Below are 11,244 nucleotides of genomic sequence, written 5' to 3' on the forward strand. Positions count from 1 at the left end.
GCCTGTCAATACAGAGCACTGGTTTGCATGTGGGATTTACAGCCTCGTGGAAGGTTGGTGACATGTCTGTTTGGAAACACTAACATGGGTGACATCTTGGCAATACATCTGATACATAAAAGAATTTCTGATTACTGCTTAATGTGTTTTACTGGTTTTTAGATATTGTCTAAGTGCTTTGTGTCAAGCTCATGCAGTGCCTTCCTGTGAACCTATGTTTTGAAGGGTAGCTTGTGTGCTTTCTCTGTTTTGAGGGGAATAGGGACTCTGCTGTTCGTTGACCCACTGTCAGTAGTTTTATCATTATTTAGTATTCATTATTTGTTTTTATGATACTTTCATGTTGTTGGGGGTTTTTTATTATTATTTTTTCCTTTTCAGGCAGGACTATGTTTCTTTTAAGCTTTTAGGTAAGAATAAGATAGTCATGGTCCTTGATGTTTTTGAGACATCAAAATATTTAATGGCTCAGCTTCAACTGTTAAAAACAAAAGTTGTGCCTCCAACTTAAAACAAACAAAAAAACCTGTGAATGGATCCAGAGGCTGTCAGATCAGGCCAAAAATTCTCTCAGACATGCAAACAAAATGCTTGCCTAAAAAAGATCAGTTCCTCTCTGATAGAATGTAATTGACCTTAATATTCAGTACTAGTGGCCTGGTTATGTTTACTCTCTCTAAGTAAATCAGAATTAGCTCCATAGATTTTCCTAGCCAAAAATTTATGAGCATAGAGACAACTTCTGAGTGCAGTACAGAAACAAGGACAGCCAAACACTTACCACCCAGAAGAAAACCTAGATCCCTTTTCAGGGGAGGTTGATGGTGGTTTATAAAAAAGATCACAAGCGTTTTGCTGTGACTTATGACTGGTAAAGAAACATCAGATTTAACTAAAGTACCTCAACACTTTAAAAATGAAGACTGATTTCAGTTTCTCCCCCTGAACATTTTTACCAATGTAATTTTCACTAATTCTAGTGGAGTCACTCTTCTTCTACCTCCCTGTATTTTGGTTGACTCCAGTAAACTTTGGATGACTTGTGAAAGGTGCTGGATAGGGTTTCGTTCCTTCATTATTTGCAACAAATATTCCTGAGTCCTGTGTAGGGGGAATAGGCATCAGAATAGTAACCTAGCACATATACCAAAGCAGCAGAGCAAGGTACAGTGGGAAAGTGGTAAGGAATGGGAAGGGGACACTGGTATTTTCTAGGCTCTCACGAGGACACTGAAATCCTCCACAACAGCTCAGGCCAGCCATTGGGTCTGTGTTTGGCTATGGATTTGAGCCTGTCAGCTTAATCCTCAAATTCTTAGATTTAACTGAAATTGAGCAATTGCTATGCATCACACATTTTTCCTGGTGTGTCAGTCTTTGAAAGTAAATAGCTTTAGTTCCCCTAGAAAACACTAATTTCACAGGCTTTATCAGTATGCTTGAGCCTCAAGAATGCTGAATCAAAAATTCCCAGAGGAAACAGTTTTCTGTCAAAAGTCTTCATGCAAGTAAAGAGGAGTAAACACTGAAAAGCTAAAAGGTTGCTATTTTTCCATATAAAAAGTCACAAATTTTAAATCTGTTTTTATTTTTTCAATACAAATTGCAGACTCGTTGCAGTTAGTGACCCAGTTATTCCAAAAGGTCTCCGTTTTTTGAGAAATATAAATGTGTTACTAAGGAGATTTTCTGCATGATTAATACCAAAACATGAAAGGCAGATTGAATTTATCTGTACAGAGACATTTATGGACCTCAGAAAAGGGAAGTTATTTAGAAGGTGATAGAACTGTAATTGCCATTTCAATAAAAAAGCAATCAGTGAGGAATAAAACAAGCTCCGTCTGCCAAAATGAAGATTTGGAAGTTAATCACATGCCATCTTAGCCAGCCCGTTATGCTGATATGTGTATCTGGAGTTTTCAAATTGGTGTTGCTATTGATTTCTAAAAGCACACTACGGATCTATAATGTCTTTCAAAAAGAGCAGGTTGTGTGCCAGCCCAAATAAAGAGTAAATCAAAAGGCTAAATTCTTCTCTGCTTCCTCTTTGCAGGGTTATACTACTGCCTTCTCATACACTAGATGATAATGCACCATTTGCAAACCACAGTGTAACTCCAAGTCCACCAATTTACTTTGTAATTTTTATTTTTAAGGAAATGTCTCTTGAAATCCTCATAAAACAAAAATGTTATGTACTACTATGCACTTTTCATTCATGCAAGCATTATCGAGGAAAATATCAAGCAAAACCTGTCTAAAATAGCACCAGCTTTTATTGTCTTTTCCATCTGAATCCCATTGCCAAACCAAGTCCTTCACAGATAAGTCTTTTGCAGGTAACTCTACATCCTGTATGTTTAATTGACTGTCTTAATTCAGTAACTACTGTCACCGTTTAAGTACCTGTTGTGCACCATGGTTAGTCTCATCCATCTCTTCCTTCCTATGTTTTATTCCAAGCTTTCCCAGTGTCTCTGTCATCTCACGTTAAATGCTTCCAGGTGCTTCCTCCAGCAACCTCTCCTCCCCATTTCTTTTCTGTTAATTTGCTTTTTACTTTGCTTCACCTGGTCTTTATGTTGAGTAGAACTTCCGCCTCAAAGTAACTGAAAAATCTCATGTTGATTGTGTAGGACATTCTTGATTTTATTACCATCCTCCTGTACAATTTCTTTTACTGGATGATGCACTTTGGTTTTTGATACCTACCTCAAGTCTAATTTGGCAATACTGGGAAAGTTTAACAGGTGCTTTCTGTATCATTACTTTAAGGTAGTTCTTCTAGTAGCACATAAGCTCCTACTTTCACATATTTTAAAAACATACCACTTAAAGTGTAGACATAGTAAGTGGCCTCAGGGCGCAAGTTTAAATAGTTACTTTATACATTAAGCTGTATGTTCAAACTTGCACCCTTGGCATCATTAGGACGGGAACTATTGCCTTTGGAATTCATACTAATTGGACCACCACCTCACACCAGGTAATTCCTGCTCCCCACACCAAGCAAAGGTTAAATAAGTAGGAATTTTGTTCTACAACTTTCTGAAAGCACCCTGCATCCTAAGGCCATCTCCTTCATAACATTCAGAATGATCAAGGATGGTCCTTGCTTCTGCTAGGACTCAGTTAGACTTGTTTCTCATGGAACAGAACCCACCCTAAGAATCAGAAAGCACGTAGTGATCTCCAATGAGAGTCATACCTCTGGGAATTCACGATGAATATCCATTCATATTCAGGGTTAAAGGAAAGTAGGACATTCTCCCCTTTGCTATATTTGACACTAGATCCCAAAAAGGTGTTGAGTTGCTCTCAAGACACGCTGATGCAAGCGAAGGGAACTCTGTGCACAGAATCAGTGAGGCCTTACTGTGCTTGGTTTGGTTTTCACGCTGTTCCAGATCTCGCCTTATATTAGCCAAAAGAGGACGCAAAATGGAGTGGTGGTGGTGGTGGGAGCACAGCTTCACCATGGGGTAGCCTTACAAGTGTATTATGGGTAAAGGCTTCAGGGCAGTGAGTGCTGTAAAAGCATCACCTTTCCACCTTCCCAGCTCTTCCATGTTCTCATGCTGGGAGATCCTGCAGCCCAACCCAGGGTCTGCAGAAGGTCCACTGCCTCCAGCCTCAGATCCCTCCCACCATTACCAGAAACTACACTGCTAGTCCTTGTGTCTTCTACAGCTAAAAACGACCTTGTAGAGGAAGGTATTGCTTCAAAAACAGTAGGGTAGCAGGAAAACCTACGGAGTAAAGTGAAGTGGACAGATCCAGTTTTTTCCCTCCTCCTCCTCCTCGCTGCCCTTGTAGCTCCTTGCAACGAATCTCTCAAATGACCATGGTAACTCTAATCCCAAAGGCATTCCTTCAGCCTCACACCCGACTGTCATCTCAACTGCAGCATGTCCTCACTGGCACTCTCCAAGTATTCGATCCTGTCTCCATCACTATGCCGAACAGTATTCATCACAAATTTGCCTACACAGGATTCCGAGAAAGAAAATATATGTTGATCTAGGGGAAGAATCAGTATTTGATAGGGCTATCTCATTCTTCCTGCTGATTTTTTTTCAGGCAAGCAAGTGAAACAGAGCATTTTAATACAAAGGAGATAGAAATTTGTTTTCACTGATGAGTAAAACAGCCATTCTCACATGTACCCACATAAGTACTAACACTTCAAAGCAATTAAACTGCTCACTGAACAGAAAAACAATTCCGTAGTGTTTTCAGCAATTAAAGTATGATTGACAGAGTAAAAAAGATAATGATTAGGTTTCATCATTTGAAGAAAGGTTTAAAGAAGGTGTAACTGCTTCCTTTAATTATTGTTTCTTAGTATTTACCAAACTGTACAATTCCTCCTATTTGTTATACACAGTGAATATTCTATCACTAGTTCATCATAAAAAGTTTTGGTTTAGTGCTATAATTTTTGTCTGTCGTGTTTTACAAGCGTTACAAATAACATCAGCAGACCCATAATGCACACTCATGTTCCCCTGCTAACACCTGCTGAATTGACTGTTTACACTTCATATGGCGACATTGTACTACATCACCTATATAACCGTGTTACCTAATCAGAGATTTCATTATTTAAATCGAGGGACAGTTCAGGGTGTATTTCAAATGAACGCAGCTGTGGAGTCAGCGTGATAGCTAATAAAAATTCCAGGTTCTTTGGTAAGCCCTATTCATTGCTTGTGGATTCCCATTCGTCACGATGAATCCTGTGTAAAAGAAGCTCATAGAAGCTCCTGCCCCCATGGTATCTTACAAACATAAATTGCTGGGTTTGCACTCAGTGTGAGCTTCCTGCTTAAGAGATAGGAAGGATATTTTCTTGAGTTAGACACAGCAAATAAAAAGAATGACAATTTGCAATACTAGTTTGTGTGATGCATCTTGATTTTTCCCATTTTACAGGAATACCTGGATTAATAATGACTAACCAAGATTTGGGGTTTTTTTATAAAAAATCTATTCTGCAAACAGCTTCGGTTTTTCACCTCCTTGGCTGTCCAAAAAGTACCTTTCATAATCAGAAAAATTACTAGAAATTAAACAGAATATGCCATCCTAGAGGACATAGTAGTAGCATCTGTGGACCTGGATTCAGTGTTCTCATTTGTACAGATAACAGCACAGGAGTGAGCATCAGAGGCAATCAAAGCAATCATGCTATGATTGCAGTCTGAGGTAGTGCAAGTATGAAGGCCAGTGTTGTGAGTGAAAGGACAGTGTAGCAGCTGCATTTTAATGGAGCTTGCACTTGTTTTGCAGAAAGTGATGTATGGCTGTCACATAACCCACTGCCAAAGCCTCGTCAGACACCAGCAACAGCCTAGGAAGGCGTCAGGCATAGAGTCTCCGAATCAACAGGAGCCTGACAGAGGCAGAATTATTTCACCTGAAACCAAGCAATGGTCAGAATTAGCTTCAGATGCTTCCCTTGCAGCTGTTCAACTCGGAAGTCCAGTCCTGAGAATGGGTTTGTCTGGCAAGGAAAAAGAGGCAGGAGAGGAACAGGAAGGATATTTGAGGCTTGGGGTTTCAAACTCATGTGTATATGTGCACCATCATCTATCTATCCACCATTTAGCTGAAATTTCTTGGAATTTCTAACATTATTGTTATCACAAAAACCATTCAGAGCAATCGATTGTTTCAAAACGGATGGATTTTGTCAGACTAACATCTTGTATATACTTGTTGGATGCTCTTATTGCTTATCGTTATTGTGGAGTAAACCATAGAGTAAATTCTGTAACATTTCTTAATGTACTACAAGGTAAGTTGTTAATGATGTACACCTTTTGTGGCATTTATTCATGCTGCATTCCTAATACTCTCTCCCAAGGACACATGCTGAATTTACGCTCTCAGTGAGATTTATTCCTGTCCATCTAGGTGAGGAAGATGAGCATGGTAAAGAACACTTTTCCCATAAACCCTGTGAGAAGGAAACTAGATATTTATGGGGATCAAGGAACATATCCCTGATATATACCCATTTTCAGAGCTGTAAGGAAGGAGAAATAAACCAAAACAGGGAAGAAGCTGATCTCTGTTTGGATCCAGCTAGCAAAGATCAAAAATCATGTCTCCTGTCGACAAGTAAAGTCCACCTGAATGAGTTTAGAAAGGCCAGCAGCATTCCCCCTGCCACAGAAGCAGTGGTCACCATTGCGGCTTCCAGCTGCTTGGGGAGGCTTGGGAAATGGGGGTGGCCCACCTCATTCTAAAAAAATGGTGCCTTCAGGTCTTTAAACTATATTGAGCTTGCCTTCTCATAAAAGCTTTTAGGTGCAAACTATTCCTACTGTGTTGTGCTCGGTGACTATAAATCATGGAATCATTGAATGGTTTGGGTTGGAAGAAACCTTAAATATCATCTAGTTCCAACTCTCCTGCCATGGGCAGGGACACCTTCCACTAGACCAGGTTGCTCAAAGCCCCATCCAACCTGGCCTTGAGCACTTGCAGGGATGGGGCGTCCACAGCTTCTCTGGGCAACCTGTTCCAGTGCCTCACCACTCTCACAGTGAAGAATTTCTTCCTTGTATCTCATCTAAATCTACCCTCTCTCAGTTTAAAGCCATTACCCCTTGTCCTATCACTACATGCCCTTGTAAAAAGTCCCTCTCCAGCTTTCTTCTAAGCCCCTTTTAAGTACTGGAAGTCTGCTCTAAGGTGTCCCCAAAGCAGTCTCTTCTCCAGACAGAATAATCTCAGCTCTGTCAGCCTGTCTTCACAGGAGAGATGCTACAGCCTTCTGATCATCTTTGTGGCCCCCCTCTGGACTCACTCTGACAGGTCCATGTCCTTCTTATGTTGGAAGCTGCAGAGCTGGATGCAGCTGTCCCAGGTGGGGTCTCACAAAAGCTGAGTAGAGCGGGGGAATCACCTCCCTCAACCTGCTGGTCACGAAGCACAGAGCTTAGAGGAAATGGTCACCTGGCAGGTTATCTGACAGCCAGGCTCTCCCATAAAAAATGTCCTTTACACGCAGGGCATTCTTAAATATCTACAGATGTAAAGACTGGAATTATCTAGGCTTTGAGGGGATGTTAAGTGATAAAACTGTTGAACCTCTAAAAGTCAAGATGGAAAACTGTATTTTTACTGAATTTTATCAATTTACTCCATCATTTTTAGTGATTATAGTTTGGGGCTCATTAAGTAGAACTGCACTTTCATTTAGTGAGATGTTTAATATTTAATGTTGGCTTCCCAATGTTATATACGTTGTAATAGTGTAAAGTTAAAATTAATTGAATCTAGTATAATTTGAGTCTGATAAAAATGCTAGAAGGATCATACTGGAACTATAATAACAGTAGCAATAGCATTTCTGGAAGACTGAAATACCATGTTACGCCTAAGAATACTGTTTCCAATCACTCATGCTCCAAAAGCCACCCAGGTAGGGAAAAAAACAGCAGGAATAATTTCAGGTAGAAAATGAACCAATAAATATTCTATAACCTACCTCTACCTTTTTTTCAGAGATTATGATGGCAATTAGGAAAGTTTATACTGTTTCTTTGGTATTGTCTACAGCTGCCAAGGCTATATACTCAGTTGGGTTATTCAATTCTTAAAATGCATTGTGTTCAAATCATGCTTTCTAAAGTGGTTTTCTGTTAGAACTACATCAAATGAAAACCATATTGCTGGCTTAAATATAATTCAGTTCAACCTTGTTGTGTCAGAATGTTTTTTATACATATAACAGGAAGGAAATGAAAATATTAAAAATAAACCAAAAAACATTAGTCATCATGAGGTTTTTTAATATCATCAGCACTACCATAAAGCCAGCTGATAAATTGCGCACTATTCAGAAGAAAGTAATAGAATAAAATCAGTATTCCATTACACTGTCTTAATCATAGCTCTGGGTTACTGTCATTCTATGGAAAATAAAAGCTTGAATATTTCAAATTTTAAAGTTTCTTCTCAGCCTTTAAGTTTATTTGCCTTAAGAGGCAAATAACAAGCCCATGTACTGAAGAACACAAGATTTGGGACTGCTGGGGATGGTAAATTTTTGTCATTGTTTCTAAACGACAGCAAAGCAGCAATGATGACTTGGATCCAGATGGCTAGTAGTAATGCTTCATAATAGTAACCTAATGAAGCTTTTCAGTGCTGGTGACAGGTAAATGCTTGAAAGGTTTATGGCAGGAAAAAAGCTTCAATAAATAACTTGAAAATCTGTCTCTCATCTTACTTGTATAATTATTGCTTTTTATAATGGCATAATGGAAGAGCAAAGCATATGTGAAGAAAAGGCTAGAAAAGAGGAACGCTCTCTGGAGATAATGGGATGTACAATGGGATTTTTTTTTTTGCTTCTTGTAAGATGTATAGCTGCTTAACAACCATTAGGCCTCTCTCAGACTTAAGGGGAGATTTTAAAAATCTTTTTCATGTAGTTAAGTCTGTCCAGGGATCAGGAGCTAAAAATAGAGGAGATGGTTTTTCTCAATGCAAGTGAAGAATAATAGTTTCAGGATATTTTAACTGAAAGGAGAAAGTTCTGGGATCTCTCACATGCGCTTTTCCCCCTAATCCTGGTTACCTGTGAAGAGTAAAACCAGAAATCTGGTGCTTCCTTTGCAACAAGGGAGAAATCTGATGGCTGGCTGCTTCAAAGGGCAGGGGACCAGTCCTGCAGAGACTCTCATGTTTCTGCTATAACCTTTTTCATTGGAAAATTAGGCTTTTAATAAATGGAAATTTTAACTGAAATAATCCTTTTTTTTTTTTTCTGGGGAAGAAAAAAGCAGACTTAAAACTCACTGAGGGAGGGGGAAATTGCACCAGAAGTGCACCAGGTTTTGGAATATATTTTTCTTGTCAAAAGTTTAGAAAAACTTGAAAAAATCACTTAAAAAAAGAAACCATCTATTTCTGTTAACATTTTCTACTGTCAGTTTTCCAAACAGATGTGATTGGAAAAGTGTTGTCAGTTTTTCTGTGGGTTGGTAGAGCTGGTATGTCTTATGCTCCCCTGCAGCATCACTGAATGTCTAGTTGAAGCTGGTAGCATTAATGGGTCACATAGCAGGATTCTCAGATTTTTAGATGCAATCTGCCTCCAGCCACTGCTAGAAGAAGTGTTGGCTGACACTGGACTTTTGCTATTTCACACTGTGGCTTGTGAAGCAACAAAAGAAATCAAAAAATATGCAATTAAAGCCTATACCATGTACACAACAACAGTAATAAAATAGACAACATCAAAAGGGAAGCCACTGAGGAAGGATCCTTCAATCTGGTAACTATAAGTATTGTCGAAAGCACACAGTCATTGTAAATGGTCTGTAATAAGGGATATAAATAGTGCGATGGGACTGAACCAAAGAATCCTACATGAAATTTATTTATATTAAATGCTATTATCCAAATAAAGCATTTCATTGCAAAGCAGCTAAGATACATTCTCCTATTTTCTGCTGCTAAAATAGAAATTATTCAGCAGTTGCTCACATAGCATTGTTGAGGGGAAGTATCCTTCAGGCTCAACAGCTCTTGCTGGATTCACTGTGGTTATTTTGAGCCATTCAGTCTAATTTAGGACTGTTGCACAGTCCCGATTGTCCACTGGTGCAGGTACACGACTTTTCTTTTAGCCTTCAAAGGTTTAAGGTGGGAAAGTCCGATAATTACCAATATTGGATTGATTTGTGAAAAAGTCAAGTCATAGTCCTCTTCCCTCTTTTCCCCAGTTGTCTTGGCTTCCTTTTGAGGTTGTGCTGGAGGAATATCTGTGCCTTCATACTAAAGAAAACATTTCATTTCTCAGTTTCTACAGATCAAGTAACGAGATGTCATGTGTGAACCCCCTGAAGACTGAGAAGAGGAACTCTGACTTCCCTACAGAAAATTGTGAACTGCGGTTTCTTACTGGCTAGCAACACCTTTGATTCAATTTGTATGAAAACTCAATTTACTTATCAAAATGGACATTATTGTTCGAATATTAGAAACTCCATTTCTTATATGTTCTAAGCTGTACAATTGTCAGATTTTTATGGTTTAGATTGTAAATGTGTTTTTCTCTGGCTAATTATTGGTATTATTTTTTTAATTTTGATGTCTTAAAGGCCAATGTACTGTATCATAATAATATGAAGGACATATTTAACAGGTGTGGGAAACACTGTATACAAATGTATATTTCTAAAAGCTATTTTTATGATTAGCATGGTTTAGTGTTTTACCATATTTAGAGTCAGGTGATATTGCACTTCTTTGTTTACAGCTTAATTCAAACAAGATCATTATGATCAGTGTCACAATTAAATACATTGTATGGTATTTTCCATTATTTTATTTATTATATTCACCATTGGAAATACTTATATTTACTAACAGAGATAGCTGCTGAAAAGTGAAAATGTCAAAATAAGAGAGTAATCCTTGATAAACTGTAAATTGAATGCTCCTGTAGATCCCTTTCTTCAGATAAGCACTGTCTGTGATGCCATTCATCAGACAGTTGTTACAGCTGTTCCTTCAAGTCACTAAAGACAGTTTGTTGTTACCATATGGAAAGTTTACATGACAGTCAGTCTCCTGTCTAACAATGTATATTACTTATAGACTGCCAATATCTGAGAGCCTGGATTAGCCTACTGATTACTGTTTGGTTTATTTTCTGGCAGTAGTCTTTCCACTCCCAAACACCTAAACCCTTCCTAAAATACATCAGTTGGAATAATTAATTATTACAGATGTTGTAGGGGGAATCTCAGTTTAGAATTTCTTAATAAATCATATTTCCTTTCAAACGGAATGGATGCATTATTTCTCTTGTGTTACTGAGATATTAAGGGTATCAAAGCATCTAATACATGGGCACAAGGTCATCTTCTGTAATGAAAGTAGGAACTTGTCCACTATCCCAAAGCTAGACCTCCTTAGCACTGCAGATGACATAAAACAAGGAATAGATATTTGTTTTTCTACATCTTTATGTGAGATATACTCCTATACAAAGAGACAAGTCTTTAAAGTGATTTCAGGGGAAAAAAAAAAATTAATAGCTACAGCCTTCCAAGAGGGAGGGGAGTTAATTTAAGAAATGTCTGACACAGCCAAATGGACTTCAGACCCGGCTGTGTGCCAATCTGCAGTGTGGAGCCCTCATGTCCACTGACATCTATGGCCAGGGGTAATTGGTATTTAGTATCATTCAGAACCACAAAAACGAATTCTTGC

The 11,244-nt window shown here is 38.5% G+C and overlaps 1 protein-coding gene across 1 annotated transcript in view; it reads left to right on the forward strand.

Moving 5' to 3' along the window:
• The window catches only part of RALYL (RALY RNA binding protein like), a 180,201-nt gene extending 170,331 nt beyond the window's left edge, over window positions 1–9,870 (forward strand). Inside the window, exon 9 of the mRNA XM_065628790.1 lies at window positions 9,827–9,870. Coding sequence (XP_065484862.1) covers window positions 9,827–9,844 — 18 coding nt within the window. The 3' untranslated portion in view covers window positions 9,845–9,870. The remainder of the gene's footprint in view (window positions 1–9,826) is intronic.
• Window positions 9,871–11,244: the final 1,374 nt, after the last annotated feature.

This window comes from Caloenas nicobarica, chromosome 2, assembly GCF_036013445.1.
Source record: "Caloenas nicobarica isolate bCalNic1 chromosome 2, bCalNic1.hap1, whole genome shotgun sequence".
In the NCBI taxonomy this organism is placed as follows: domain Eukaryota; kingdom Metazoa; phylum Chordata; class Aves; order Columbiformes; family Columbidae; genus Caloenas; species Caloenas nicobarica.